Below are 16483 nucleotides of genomic sequence, written 5' to 3'. Positions count from 1 at the left end.
TTTATTATGTCAGCCAAAAAGAACTCATTCAAAAATAATAAAATTCCTGAATACTCTGAATAATGTTCATCATTCAGTTGTTTCCCTCTTTTCTTTTTTGTAAATTAATACAATTCAAATATTTCATGGGCCCGACTTTTTAGCTAAACACACGTATCTATCTAAGTTTAATTTAGCAGCATTTACTGTTGTTGCTTTGTAATTTGTTTTTTTTTTATTTGTTCAGAAGCAGGCAATAAACGTTATTCAAGTATATTGTATCCTCTGTGAAGAAAAAAAAGGGGAAATCTATCAAAACGACTGAAAGAAGCATTTGGAAAGCATAAACAGGGTATGTTTTACAGACTCATAGCAGAAATAATCATTTAGTTACTTTTTATCACTTATTTGTTTTGAACATATCCCAAAAACTTTATGAATTCACAATTAAAAATACAGAACTGAGGAAAAGTTTTAGTAAATAAAAAAGAAAAGAAAATAGGCGATCTATTTAATGAAGTGGACATACTCCATCTTGTTCATGCAAAGTGAAGTGTGTAATTTTTTGTTCCTTTTTATACTAAAATATCCAACAACTCTGACTTATTTACCATATAAATACAGTATCTGTGTACACAATCAGCAGGTTGTCATTCAGAATGCTTACACATTAATTTTGCAAACCTTTTCCTTAGGAAAAAGAATAAACAACTTTACCATGCAAGGAGGTAACAAATATTATTAACAGCAAAATTCTCTGAGAATGTTGGAAAAAATGTACATTATATACTGCAGCCACTGTTGTGGAGCTTTTGTAGAAGACGCACGTCAGTAAAGCCAAGATAATGCACGAATACATGCTTTTGCATAGAAAGTGACAACTGTGAGAGCCCAAGAATTGAGAGAGGGAAATACACTGTAGAACACAAACTGACCATCTCCAGTAGTCTCTTTAAACACTGTAAGAAGTTGCATGTAAATAAATAGTCTCCCTCTGCATGCTGCTTAATTTCAGTTCCGGTTGTGACCCTGAAACACGGATACGTCAGTCTGTGAGGTCCAGGCACCATGACTGCTCAGTGCTCTGAGTCTGGACGCCGATGCTGGACCTTCGAGATGACGCACTTTCACTGTCCCTGCTTTCCGTGGAGTCCTCATTTCCCAGTAGACACTCCAAACTGGTGTGCTCCAAGGCAGATGGGTCGCCCAGTGGGAGGCAGGACTCCAGAGCATCCAGCTGAGCTGGACCAGAATCCAGAGAAGAGACGGAGGGCTTGGAGGGTAATGTTGATGAAGTGGAAGAAAGAGGGTGGACGGAGGGGTGTGAGTCTTTGATTTGAAAGACAGTGGCATCCTGGACCAGATGATGTGATTGTGCAGAGGGCATCAGGGCACCGAGAGTCTCGTTTGAGGCTTGTGAAGGGTTGAGGTGGGAATGAGAAATGGGTGATGGATCCAGCAGGCTTTGTGAGGACATACATGTAGGGGGACTAGACAAAAGGCAAGAGAGTTCATCATTATCACCGGGAGGCTGGAGGCACAAAATGGGCTGGGAGCGGCTGATGGAGGCTGGATTTGTATTGAGACATCTGGAGTCCTCATGCCCTGCATGAGGTGTGAGGCCAGGACTGCCTCCCTGGTGGTCTGGACTGATGCTGAGAAGAGACGGGCTGGTCCACAGATGGGAGGTCTTGTTCTCAGAGCTATGACATGGTCCTAACTTAGTTGCAGAGTTTACAGAATGTGGTAAAGTGGAGTTAGTGGGTGGACTAGAGGGCTGGTGACTCTCTTTTTGGGACTGAGCCATTCCACCACAGCTCCAGTGTCCAGAGGCCAGGTGGCTGTGGAGTGTGAGGTTGTCAGGATCATCATGGAGGCAATAAGCTGAAGCAGGGTTGAGTGGCATGCCAGTGTCAGAGGACGGTGGAGGGCCAGACACCACTGGGATGGAGTAAGGATAGGAGGGCAATGAGGTCGTGTGCTGATGTGTAGATAAATGAGCTTGGAGGAGATGCATCATGTGGTGGAGGCTCTTGGTCAGCTCAGACACCTCTTGGTTTAATGTGCCCATCTGTGAAGAAAGTGCATACGTTTGTTCATGATATCAAAAGACTTGAATATATCATATCCTGGCTTGTATTATTACACTGAGAAAGCAAAGTGAAAACACACAGGGGGGAGCACTAAACTACATAACAGATCTATCCAATTAAGGATTCATAAGAGCAACATATACAGGAATTAGAATATTGTGATAAAGTTCTTTATTTTCTGTAATGCAATTAAAAAAACAAAAATGTCATACATTCTGGATTCATTACAAATCAACTGAAATATTTCAAGCCTTTTATTATTTTAATATTGCTGATTATGGCTTACAGTTTAAGATTAAGATTCCCAGAATATTCTAATTTTTTGAGATAGGATATTTGAGTTTTCTTAAGTGTGAATCCAGAATGTATGACATTTTTGCATTACAGAAAATAAAGGACTTTATCACAATATTCAAATTTTTTTAGGAAAACAGTCCTGTAACTCATCTTCTCCCTGTAAGTGTAAATGTATTTTCTTTGGTCTTCCCAAGAGAAGAGATATTTCAAATCCTTTAAAATGACTTTTATAATGTAGTGAAATCCTGAGGGACACTGCTGGATGCAACTGATGTAAACAAGGATGAAACGAGACAGAAAACTGGGAATAAGGGAGTGATGCTAGAGGGAAAAAGGGCGAGACGGGTCACACACAGAGCTGGATTGTCTTCATTTTTTTTTCCCCGTGTCGAGTCAGCACTTCTGAACATCCTCTGCACTGCAGAAGTGCCCTGCTGATTAATTAATAAGAACTTGAGAAGACACCTACCTGGACCCATCTGGATCCTTTTACTGCACCCGCTTTCACTCTACTTTACAGCCAGATTAAGAGTGCATAGACTGACTGGAAGACGGGGAGGAATTTACTAAGTTTGATTGAATTACATGTTTTCCAATTAAATGTCCGCGATGATTACAGGTCATAAATTTATTTGTAATGGTGTTCCCTAAATTCTCAGAAAAAAAGCCACTAAATAATGGTAAAAGAGGAGTACTTTCTAAAACAAATGACAAGAGTGTTCAGGTTCAAAAAAAGAAAGGTGAATTAAAAAACAGACTTTTGGCAACATTTTGTCATTTAGTAGGAAAACTGTTTGCTTTCGTGCCAATCGGCTCTAAAAAAACACGTCAATCCTCTAATTAAAGTGAACAACCAATCAGCATCAATTATATATTCATGTACATTGTTATATCGATTAAAAGCACTTTTTAAATTGTAAAATTAGTACAAAATTAAATACAAATTAGAAAGAAATATTTCTATCATATACTGTAAACTTCACAGTAATATCCCCTGAACAAAACGTTTTAGGTTGTCTCACTTAAAATATCAATATATTTCCATTTCTAGCAAAGATGATATGCTTGGATTTAAATGTGTGACTGCATTATCTTTAGTCCCTTTAATCTTATTATCCGTTTGGTGGCTGTCCAGTACCTTAAGGTTGAGTTGACTGATGCTTTGCTTGACTTCCCCTGTCTCCAGCAGCAGAGCAGCATTAGCTTGTGTGGAGTCTGGAGCAAAGACAGGGAGAAAAATGAACACCCGACTCAGTAGAACACAACTCGGGCACCGTCAACGTTGCCATTATTATGAAACAAAATTATTATATGTGGTTTTGGTCACACAAATGTGTAAGGAGTGCATGTTTTACACTGTCTGGCAAAAAAAAAAAAAAAAACAACCATCTAAATTTAACCAAGAAAATTTTACCATTGGAAAAGTATCACTGTCTGATGATGAAAAGCTTTTCATTCCTTGAACAACCATGTCAGGAGAGTGTCTTGGCTTTATTTACGATGTTGGTGTAGTAATTTGGGATCTGCCAGATGGTTGCTCATTAAAACTCTGAGAAAACAATGTGATTATCTGAAATCTGAATCAATTTGAAAAAAAAACCCACAAAACCCAAAACAAAACACTTACACCAAAAAGAGTTTTCAGTATTTACAACATTATATTACAGTGTGGGTTGTTGGACATGTCTGCTAGGCCAAGTAAAGTAAATTAGTTTAATCTAAGATGATCTGAACCTGATAGCAGTCCCTGAAGGATTGTGATCATCAGTAAAAACTGTGATGCTGAGGACAGCGCTGTGACCTCAGCTGTCCTTTAACATCTTCTCTGACTCTTTCGACACACGGCTGTTGTTTCATTCTGCTGTGCTCTCACGTTTCCCCACAAGGAGGCAGGCCTGTCTTGTGGCACGCACTGTTTTTGAACTTTTGAATCGACCTCCAGCAATCTGGCACCCGTGTCACCCGTGTCACCCTCACAGCTGGAGGCAGTTTGACTTACCGTGGGTGCCGCTGCCCGTGCTGGTCCTAGGCCCGCTGTGCTCTACGGTGAACTGGAACGTGTGCCCGTTGTCTTCGATGCCATCCACGAACCTGGCAGGAGGAGGAAACACCGGTTAGTGTAACAGTAGAGCTTTTTCAATTATCATCAGAGCCACAAGATGAGCCAGGAATGTGGCATGAGAGCTGCTGCTGGCAGACACCCATGTCGGTTCAAACTTCAAGAGAGGAGCCCCGTCTGGAGGGGTGGGGTGACACTTGAGCCCAATGAACCCGCCCGTACCCATATCTTGAGCTGACTAGATGACTTAGGGATACATTATATATAAAGATGGTCGGGGCAGGTGGATAGGATGTTCCAGTAATGAAATGCAGAGACATCTGTTGAAATATGCAATGCAAATACACCCAATTTACATGATCACTTTGCTGAAACTATTCATTTTTTTAAAAATAGACTGATCTATTCATGACCAGTATATAAATAAATCCTGGCTGCTTTATACGGTACATCTGGTATACCTGGTGAGTGTATATTTGCTTTATAGACTGACTATTATTTTGAAACGGGGTGTCTTCGAGAGACAAAATAGTATATAACAGAGACACAAGGGCAAATTTGTACTGATGTGTACTTAATGAAGTATGCCACTCTGAGATGGTAAAGTGGACACAGAGAAAAGAAAAACAACACCACTTTATTTGTGTACCATACATTTTAGTTAAGGTGGAAAAAAAGTGGTTAAGTAAAATCTGTTTTTTTTACGGAAGAGTATTAGGGCCGGCAGAAGAAAAATAAAAATAATAACTTAGAGGAAGATTTTTTTTTTATTATGCACTTCGAGAAAAAAGTTGAAATGTCGAGAAAAAGTAGAAATGTTGAGAAAAAAGTCAAAATGTTGAGAAAAAAGTCGAAATGTCGAGATTAATGTTAAAGTACAATTTCGAGAATAAAGTCGAAATGTCGATAAAAAAGTCGAAATGTCAGGATTAATGTTAAAGTATAATTTCGAGAAAAAAGTCAAAATGTCGAGAATAAAGTCGAAATGTCGATAAAAAAGTCGAAATGTCGAGATTAATGTTGAAGTACAATTTCGAGAATAAAGTCGAAATGTATTTTGACTTTATTCTTGAAATGTCGACTTTATTCACGAAATTTCGACTTTATTCTTGAAATTGTATTTCAACATTAAACTCGACATTTCGACTTTTTTCTCAACATTTCAACTTTTTTCTCGACATTTCGACTTTTATCTCGACATTTCGACCTTTTTCTCGAAGTACACAATAAAAAAAAATCTTCCCCTCTCAAATATTTTTTTCTTCTGCATGGCCCTGAGGTTTGCACTCTGTTTGTGCTGCAACAACTGAATTTGGTGACAGATTTTGAACAATACCTTGGACTAAGATCTGGCGGTGCAAAACAGGTGACAGTTGGGATGAGCAGTTTTGAAGGTTTTTGTCCAGCTCCCGACTCTCTTCGGGCTGAACTGGAGGTTGGGCTAGAGGACAACGCAGGAGCGCTGTGCTCCCTTTTTGACGGTGGCTGCGGGGAGAGGCCCTGCCCGAGAAAGCCGCGGCTGAGGTTTGGTGAACGGCAACGTCTCAGGGCGTTGAACTGGCGCAGTTCGTCGCCTAGCAGGTTCCCCAGGGAGGTGCGGCGAACGGGGCTGGAGAAGTTGGGAAGCATCAGGTTGTGGCGCGAGCGAGTGGCTGGAGAAAGGTGGAAGGAGTCGTCAGGGATGTCACCTTTGGTCTCCACAATAGAGGGGAGCCTGGGCTCCTGCTGGAGAAGGAAGGCAACACACAGACTTACTGTGTATTCTACAAAAAAGCAGCATTTCTAAAAATAAGTTACATATCATTTGCGGAGGTTTTTACAGATTATGTATTCATTTGAAATAAAACCAATTTACTTTACATCATGAAATGAACATCAACATCAGGGTCCAGATTAGGAATGGGTGATATTTTACCGTTCACGATAAACCGCCAAAAAAATTCCCCACGGTAAGAATTTGTCATGTCGTGGTAAAAACGATACATTCCCGTTGATGACGTTTTTGTGTAAAACTGATTTATGGTTCTGTGTTAAATCGACGCACAACGTACGTGAAGGAAGGAAGGAAGGAAGGAAGGAAGGAAGGAAGGAAGGAAGGAAGGAAGGAAGGAAGGAAGGAAGGAAGGAAGGAAGGAAATGAGCCTGGAAGGAAGGAAGGAAGGAAGGAAGGAAGGAAGGAAGGAAGGAAGGAAGGAAGGAAGGAAGGAAGGAAGGAAGGAAGGAAGGAAGGAAGGAAATGAGCCTGGAAGGAAGGAAGGATGGAAGGAAGGAAGGGAGGAAGGAAATGAGCCTGGAAGGAAGGAAGGAAATGAGCATGGAAGGAAGGAAGGAAGGAAGGAAGGAAGGAAGGAAGGAAGGAAGGAAGGAAGGAAGGAAGGAAGGAAGGAAGGAAGGAAGGAAGGAAGGAAATGAGCCTGGAAGGAAGGAAGGAAGGAAAGAAAGGAGCCTGGAAGGAAGGAAGGAAGGAAGGAAGGAAGGAAGGAAGGAAGGAAGGAAGGAAATGAGCCTGGAAGGAAGGAAGGAAGGAAAGAAAGGAGCCTGGAAGGAAGGAAGGAAGGAAGGAAGGAAGGAAGGAAGGAAGGAAGGAAGGAAGGAAGGAAGGAAGGAAGGAAGGAAGGAAGGAAGGAAGGAAATGAGCCTGGAAGGAAGGAAGGAAGGAAGGAAGGAAGGAAGGAAGGAAGGAAGGAAGGAAGGAAGGAAGGAAGGAAGGAAGGAAGGAAGGAAATGAGCCTGGAAGGAAGGAAGGATGGAAGGAAGGAAGGGAGGAAGGAAATGAGCCTGGAAGGAAGGAAGGAAATGAGCATGGAAGGAAGGAAGGAAGGAAGGAAGGAAGGAAGGAAGGAAGGAAGGAAGGAAGGAAGGAAGGAAGGAAGGAAGGAAGGAAGGAAATGAGCCTGGAAGGAAGGAAGGAAGGAAAGAAAGGAGCCTGGAAGGAAGGAAGGAAGGAAGGAAGGAAGGAAGGAAGGAAGGAAGGAAGGAAGGAAGGAAGGAAGGAAGGAAGGAAGGAAGGAAGGAAGGAAGGAAGGAAGGAAGGAAGGAAGGAAGGAAGGAAGGAAGGAAGGAAGGAAGGAAGGAAATTAGCCTGGAAGGAAGAAAGAAAAAAGGATAAATTCTCGTTGATACATGTTTGTGTAACACACATGGAGGATCTGAGTCATTACAGTTTTGCAGTACAGGTGTAACTCATTTATTTGGTTTTTATCAATTCAATTTAATTGGTAGTAGTAGTAGTTTAGTAGTATTTAGTATCTTTTAGAGCAGTGATTTGGGGGCTCCAAAGACTGAATGTGGTGATAGATTTATAGTTACAAAGGTGGAGTTGAATTGGTATTTTTTTTAATCGTCATTTTTATCGTTATTGGGATAAATGCCAGAAATTACCGTGATACATTTTTTAGTCCATACCGCCCATCCCTAGTCCAGATATGGAGCAAATAACCCAGTAGAAGTTGCTTATAAGGCTGGAGCTTGACACCTGCTTGAATTAAAATTGCTGATATGTGGTTTCAGCATGACGTTAGAAGATCAGCTACTTGACATCTTTGCACTATTTGCTCAGTTGGTGAGGATAATTGACTGTTTCTGCTGTCATGTAGCAGCTCCCTCCAGTCACAAGGGACCAGAGGTGGGTAGTAACGAGTTACATTTACTCTGTTACATTTACTTGAGTAAGTTTTGGGAAATTTTGTACTTTTAGGAGTAGTTTTGAATCACTATACTTTTTACTTTCACTTGAGTAGATTTGTGAAGAAGAAACTGTTCCTCTTACTCCGCTACATTAGGCTACGTTGAGCTGTTACTTTTCTTTTATCCCTTTTATCCGCGTACGCGTCAATCTCATGACATCACTGGTGATTCTTTGGGAAAAATGTTTGTTTTTGCATGTTTTGTCACATTTACACAGACTCAAACACACACAGGAGTTTATATCAGTTCATGGGCTTGTTCTAGTTCTGCCTGGTTAAAAAAGAAAAGTACAAAGGCTTGAAATTTTGTGCTACTTGTGCTTAATTTATTTTTTTATTCTGTTATTATTTTATTTATTTTATTATTTATTAAAGTACTTGAATTTACTTTAAGATTATTTTAATTTAAGCTATTTTTTTATTTTTTATTAATTTTAATTTATTTTATTGATTTAATTTGCCTGAAGATGATTATTTTGTACTTTTGTCTGTTTGAATGGTTTTGTTAAAAAAAATTAATCAGCCGTTACTCAACAGTTACTCAGTACTTGAGTAGTTTTTTCACCAAGTACTCTTTTACTTTTACTCAAGTAATTATTTGGATGACTACTTTTTACTTCTACTTGAGTCATATTATTCTGAAGTAACAGTACTTTTACTTGAGTACAATTTTTGGCTCCTCTACCCACCTCTGCAAGGGACACAGTTTTATGCTTTACTTTACTTAAATCACTTGAGAAGATAGATTTCAGACTGACTCAACTGAAAGGAAAACTTGTTACCACTTGACTACCTAAAACAGCACTGAGCAGGGTGTAAATGTATTTCTGAGTATGAAGTATCAATATTTATCATCTGTCATTTTATAGAGCATCACTTATGTTAACAATGCTCAGTGTTTAGAATTCTAAAGAGGTCTGCACAGATTACAGACAAAAGCAGGAATAAAACCCACTGATGGAGTAGATGATAGAAAATGTGATAGATGGCTCATCAATTTCTCCAGGTTGTGGCATTGGAAAGTTGTGAGAGTCAGTCATTTTCCTGTGACTGGGGGTGATTTCAGCAGACAAACCCCCACCGTCTCAGGCAGGTGATTACTGCCTACGTCGCATGTTCATAATACGGATCCATTGTTTTATACACGGTTCTTTAGTTATTCAAGCTAAATTTAGTTTCATTATACGTAATGACCTGTTACCTGTGACGTGAAATAGTCAGTGTACATATTTTTTCCTGCTTTATTCAAACTTTAGCAGCAGATAAAGCGAGCATTGTGAACTTTCTTTAAATATCAAAAAATGGGTTAATAACATGGTCTCAATTCGCAGAGGTGCTCCAAAACATGTTTTAAAATTGGACTTGACCTTATAAGGTGCTCTTCTTCGGCTTGGTGTATCGATGTGTATTTATATGTGGTATATTTGCGTAAATATATAAGTACTAGTACTATGTCTGCGTATATATTGACACAAGGCAAATGTGATACAAAATAATTATGCATTACGTAATTTGGTTGGTCCGAGGGGAGGGGGGAGGGAGGGTGGGGGTGATGATTGATTTGTATTTTATTCTGTTTTTGTGTGTCATACAAACATATTATGTATGAAAAAAGAATATTATGTTGATCGGTTTTCAACTATTAAATGTCACATACATAAATAAAATAATTAATAACATTATTATTATTCGTAATGACCTCTGATCTGTGACGTGGAATAGTCAGCGTACATATTTGTTCCCGCTTTATTCAAACTTTAGCAGCAGATAAAGTGAGCATTGTGAACTTTCTTTAAATATCAAAAAACGGGTTAATACGCATACAGTCCACAGTGAGAAAAGTAGTTCACAAGGTTTCCCTATTAGGAGAGCTATTGACCCAGTTAGTGAGCAAACTCCAGGGACCGAACTGCTCTGACTAGTCTAAATGAGTTTCAACCTGTAGGGGAAGACCTTGGACAAGCCCCTGCAGTACACACACCAGCAGTGCAGCATGTCCCAGAAAAACATTGACATTTTTTGAGAAACAAAAACCCAGAAAAAACAAGACACATGCACATGCTACTAAAAGAAACAGGTACTGATATGCATGCCGTTAATGTATCGTTAACTGCAGTCTTTGCCTGAATGGCCTTGCCTACTCCCAATTTGATAGCAGTCAAGACAGGATTTATATGCTCATTTACTCATTAAAAAAGGAAAAAAAAGAAGCTCAAAAGCATGTTGAGGAAAAGTGGTCTTGAAAAGGAAACACATTAGAGACTGGGAGGATACTCACATGAGGAAGTCTGGGTGACCTGCAGAATCTGCTGAGACCCTACAGTGATGAGAAGAAAAACAACAGGGATTTCAAATGATATGCTTAGAACCGAGATGCAGTTACTCATTTAACTTTCTCCCTTATTTATTAAAATCTAAATGTCTCTGCATTAACAAAAATCAGCCTTGTATTTGCTGTTTTATTCATTTGTGCCACGATTTTAGTGCCCTTGGTTGGTCTTTGTCACGCAAGCTGAACCGCTCACCGAATGTTTTCCCAACACGTGATTGTGTTGTGATTCCTGCCAAAGTTTTGTTGTTTTTCTTTCCTGCTGAAGTGTGGAGAAATTAGGATAGCATAACATTATAACCAGCTGGGTGCCAAATGAAACTGTGGAGGCGTGAAGCCTCCCTTCATGCGTGAAAAATGTGCCTGACAACATGGCCTAATGTGACAGCACAAACCAGAATACGTTGCTCCGGCAATCCAGCCTTCTGGATTCCATTCCTTTACTGAAGTTACAATGCTGAGTTTAAAATCTTATATTAAAAGGAAATTGAATGTTATGTTGCTTCAGAGGATGTAGGAGGCAAAGAGAATGAGGATGCGTGGAGGACGAACTCTCCTCATAAGGAAAACTACAAACTAACCCTGAAGGAAAATTGAATGATTATCCAGACAACATGGAATGTCGGTGCCAAATGACGCTACATTGATGCCACAAACTCCCCACATAGCAAAGTAGGCTTACGGGCGACTTAATTGTGAGTATTTGCACATACTGTATAAGCAAAGAGTTTACTAAAAATAGTACCCTTGTCAAAGTGTGACTGGAGTTTTCTCAGTCACTAAATGCCTCATAACATTTGTTAGAGAACTGAGAAGGCGTATTAGGGTGTTTTGTAACATTTACAAATATATTTTAAGATGTTTGGTTTTAAAAACCAAAAGAGATAGGCACATATAATTACATAAAGTCAGTTTATCCTGACTCAGGACTCGAGGAGGTGTCTATCATCCATCACAATAGCAGGGTCACACTTTGTATATTGCCAGCATTAACTATCAATTAATATCAAAACGGGGACAGCTGCAGCCCCATGTTTTCACAGCTCAGCTGTACGTCCACTGAGCAGCAACACACAGCTTCTTCCAGTCAATCCCATTACTCAGTCTGAATCAAACACAAGAGGAGCAATATATAGTTCATACTTCATAATTCAACTGACAATAATTTGAAAGAATAAAACATGACTCAAATAATTTTATATATTGGTACCATGACCGAACAAAAATACAGCAAATATCATCCCTCACAGTGATGTAGTCTGACCATGCTGTCAGACATGCCAAGAACTCCAGCTCGTGTCTCAGTATTTCTTATTTTATTTTTGGCATCCCCGACTGGCGGCCATTATAAACTTGCTGATCCCCATAATTCTCGTCTGATCACCTAGATCTTTGCACTCCATGACCACTGACTACTGAACGCTACCTGTGGTGACATGGTCATTAAAGTTAAACAACGTTTGATTCACGGCTGTAGCGCCGGTGGCGGGATGACCTTCCCTCTATGCCCAGGACAGCACATTCCCAATTATATCTAAACATACCCTCATAAGAAATAAGCAACAGTACTGCAGCATAAACCAAACAATGTAAAATAATATAAAAATACTCTAAACCTGACAATGAGAATGTATCATTTAATGTTTAATGTCAAGCAACATCCAAATAATGTTCTTGGTTAAAGAGGGAACATGCAATTTAAGAGGGAATCGTAATTTTAAACAGCTTACCATCCATTCAACTCTGAAAAGTATGTGCATATCTGTTTGTGCTGTAAAATTGTGGAACAAACTAGATGAGGACATGAAAATGTGCATTAACTCAAAACAATTTAAAAATAAGTATATACAAACACTCTTGTCCAGCTACAAAGAACTGGACAGCTAATCTTATCATTTTTTAGAAAGGATTTTATTTAGTTAGCATGTTTGTAATGTGGGTTTTATTTATATTCATTCATATTAAAGTTAAATGTTAGATTGCATTGATTTATGGATTATGATTATGTATTATGTATGTATGTATGTATGTATGTATGTATGTATGTATGTATGTATGTATGTATGTATGTATGTATATGTATGTATATATATATATATATATATATATAAATATATATATATTCTTGAACTTGCACTTCATCGCAATGCGCTATTTAAAAAAAAAATATTATTATATATACCGTTTGTTGTTATCCTTGTCCATGTTTGAGCAACCCAGTCAGAGAAATGTAACAGTTATACAATTCAAGGGCTATTATTGTAACCCCTCTACGTTTTTGCACTTTGGACCAACGTAGGCAGGGTATGTTTTTATGTGAGACTGGGTTGGTTTGAGACAAATAAAAATCAAATCAAATCAAATCAAAAATGTACCAAACTGTGTTCATTCAAAATGTGTTAATAACCGTGTCTATAATCACTATAACAATTGATGAAACCAATGAGAAAAGTGGATCTTGGTGACAGTTCTCATTACTCTCACTTACAAATCTATGAATTACCCAATTCAAATTGACTTTAATAAAATAATCAAAAATAGCCATTGAACAGTTTCAAGTTGGAACAGTTGATTGTTTTAGGTGTAGTTGCTCCAACGCCCCACTGTGAGGATGTGAATGCTCTGTAGTTGTATAAGGTGAGGTTGTAGAACCTGGTAGCCAGATAGCTTGTTGATCATTCCTTGAACTTCTGAGGCTCTGAGCTTGAGGATGAACTCTGGGCAAATGCTGTGAGTAAGTGAAACATTAGTGCTTGGGATCAGCCAAATCTGCCTAAATCTAAATCAAAGACTAAAACAGCAATGAAAGTCATCTCCCACTGAACTCAGAAACCCTACCACTAATGGCAGTAGATTTGATTTTATTATAATAATTATTATTTTTTCAGACAAGACAGTTGCATATTTCTTGCTAGTAAAACATAGCTGACAAACAAACTGGGAGCCCTCTGCCTGCCAACAACAACAAAACAAGCTTGAAGTTTTGAAAACTGCCTATTTTGCTTTATGCTCCACCTACAAATGGCAGAGACTGATGGCGGAGGGCAGCACGTGTCTCAAAGGCTACAACTCTAATGGCTATGTACAGTATGCACACATTTTGTGAAGAGCCAGGTTTGTCCCTTTTGTGTCATTACCAAACTCAACCATAAATCATGATCATTTGGCTTTGGAAGCCCTCATTAAAACAGCTGAAGCGGCTTCCCCTAGGACCGACAGACAAAAAGATCTCATCTAATTAAATGGACCACCACAGATGTTTTGCGCGTTGTGTTCCAAATAAAAAAATAAAGAAGAAGAAATGATTCAACTAATTAGAAACAAAGGCCAAAACCCTCCAAACCAAAGAGCGGTGGACATACTTGAGGCAGCAGGACAGCTGAACTATGATGATCACGTTTGTCAGTCACATGTCACATTCTGCAATCATTTTATCTTGATTGTACAGTTCAACAAGATGTCAAGCAATGCCGCTTTGTTTGTTTGGCGTTTGTAGTTGCTAACTGCTTGCATATTGTTTATTGATAGTTTTAGCATTGCTGATTACGTAAGACACTTTTTCCTTTACCCAGGCTATAGAGTATCTTCAGCATACATATACAATACATTGTTAAAAATGTGTCAGAGATAACAGCCAGTGCCTCAATGATTGCTGCTTGGGTGTAATATTATTCTGCGATGCTTTGGGGAAGTGATATGGCTGTCTGACAGGGGTACCCACTCATGGTAATTGGCTTTTGGCTGCTGTGGCAGAACAAGTGTCAAGTACAGCGATGAAGGCTCCTTAGGAGGCACGGATGTCAATGTGAGGGAGAAAGGTACGTGAGAGGACACAAAGGCGTTCTTCGACATGTAGTCTGTACTTTTCCACAGTCAGACAAATGCAGAAGAATCAGTGAATGGAAATGTGCTGTGATGCAGTAATCTAGAGACAAATTTAGCATTGCTTTTACATTCTTCAGTCTCCCATGCAATAGAGTTTAAACATGTAACCATATGCATCAAATATGTCAGTTAAACAAATCTTGAACCAACAAAATTGGCAGCCTTGGCAGCGTTGGCCAATCAAAATGCAGCTACACAGCCTAGTTGTAAAGAGTTATTGGAAGAAATGATTTCATACATAAATGATGATACTCTGAACTACCAGTACATCCAAGAGCACCATATGGCACATGGAAGAAGGCCATTTATCACTAATGCTTCCCTGAGCTATATGTTCATTATGATACATTAGTGGGTAAGATCTTAGGTGATGGCTGTTAGGTATAACAATGCTGAATTAAGGTTATAATAATTACCCGTAAGTCAGAGAATGAATTAAACACAATGAAAAGACAGATGCAGGACATATCATTGTATCAAAGATACTCTATACAGAAGATCACGCATTACCGTTTCTGCCAATAGTATGAAATGGTATCCACTTCCTGTCTCCTAAGTGGGCGTGGTCGCCCCTCTCCCCACATCGTTTTGGAAGTGTTGTTAATGTGTGTGTGTGTGTGTGTGTGTGTGTGTGTGTGTGTGTGTGTGTGTGTGTGTGTGTGTGTGGATGGAACACTAGATACAGTACAACTTTAATATTTGCGCCTTATTTTGCTGCTCTTTTTTTTTATCTGCTACCTTAATGTCTATCAACCCAGTACAAGATCATCGGATCAGTCTAATATTCTTTTTTTCCCTTCCAAAAAGACTTCAATAATAACAATAACAGTATTATTAAGCAAAGAAGCAAGTTTTATTTTAGTTTTAAAGTTTATCCAATGGGAAAATGACTTTGGCAGTTCTGCAGTGACCGACGACTCTGAATCTCTGAATCAACACCACACAGAGTGTGTTGCTCAGACAAAGACAGGTCTCAAACAAAGTTCATTTTCTCCAAATCTGTCGGTCTGAAAATTGCCATTTTGGTGTCAGAATGTTCAGAAGGTTTGTGGCTTTTGAAAAATGGGTCCCATATTTACTTAGGTTACTATGGGGCGAAGGAATTGGTAATAATCTGTGCTCACGTTCACTTTTCCGATAGGACTCAATAGACTCAGGACCTGCTGTTAGTCTCCTAAAGGGGCAGTGGGGAAACCCACGTGACACAGATACAGGAAACCCAACCGTAGTGGGGGGTCTCGTTTATAAAACGTCTCTGATTGTATTTCTGTGTGTTGTGTGTAAACAGTACCTCGCCCTGGCTGCCTTCACGCAGGTTATAGGTGAGGTTGTTGTGGATGTCCGAGGCGAACACGCTGGCGTACTCAGGGTACAGCTCCAGCACCTCTCTCAGGCCGCGCACACTGATGTACTGCAGATCACAGTAGGTGAGCGCTTTAACGTCGGCGTTGGTCTTAATCACCTGGTCGGTTCCGGGGAGGTCAGATCCAATTAAGTCCCCCTTTCCTGAAAATCCAATATATCAATGTTCTTGCTCTAAATTGATCGTATAAAAACCTTTAACACCATGCAGAAATGTTTGCCATGATACAGACCTAATATAGCCAGCACCATGTCATCCTTCAGCACCTCCAGAGAGCCGGAGCAGACGAAGTAGTTGGCATGCAGTGCGTCACCGTGACGGATCAGGTACTCCCCAGGTACACAGAAAGAGGTTTTGATATGAAGCGAGAGTGAGCGGAGGCAGCCGCGACTGGCCCCCTTAAAGACCGGCAGCTGCAGGATGTCCTTATTCAGATGCATAGCAATGTCGGCCCGCAGCTCATCTGGGAAGTCATGCAGGAGCTGCAAAAGTGTGACAGATGTAATGAAGTGTGTCACTGATAATTAAGGAGTGGACGGTGTTGCCAGCAGTTACACTTGTTTCATTTTCAATTAGATATCAGTGTATGGTGTATAGACAGCCATGTGTCTTACAAAATGATTAATAATTACAGCTTCACGCGGGGTTGCAAATGCTTTGACAACAGATTTCATTGTTAAAATGACACTGCGCACAGAGGTATAACCAGTACTCAAGTTGTAAAAGAAAATCAGGGGGGATGGTGGATTTTATCATATTGGGACAGATAATTTGTGCTGATTACAAATAATA

At 39.6% G+C, this 16483-nt stretch overlaps 1 protein-coding gene across 1 annotated transcript in view; it reads right to left on the bottom strand.

The window, feature by feature from the left end:
- Positions 1-16483, bottom strand: part of kcnh4b (potassium voltage-gated channel, subfamily H (eag-related), member 4b) — a 61993-nt gene continuing 45510 nt past the window's right edge. The window contains exons 10-16 of the mRNA XM_061709374.1: positions 15924-16173; positions 15620-15834; positions 10393-10431; positions 5765-6153; positions 4369-4460; positions 3508-3584; positions 1-2050 (exon numbers count right to left, since the gene is read on the bottom strand). Of these exons, the coding sequence (XP_061565358.1) occupies positions 1025-2050; positions 3508-3584; positions 4369-4460; positions 5765-6153; positions 10393-10431; positions 15620-15834; positions 15924-16173 (2088 nt within the window). The 3' untranslated portion in view covers positions 1-1024. The remainder of the gene's footprint in view (positions 2051-3507; positions 3585-4368; positions 4461-5764; positions 6154-10392; positions 10432-15619; positions 15835-15923; positions 16174-16483) is intronic.

The sequence above is a fragment of the Cololabis saira genome, chromosome 19 (genome assembly GCF_033807715.1).
Source record: "Cololabis saira isolate AMF1-May2022 chromosome 19, fColSai1.1, whole genome shotgun sequence".
NCBI lineage: Eukaryota > Metazoa > Chordata > Actinopteri > Beloniformes > Belonidae > Cololabis > Cololabis saira.
This window is presented reverse-complemented; position numbering and strand designations above follow the sequence as displayed.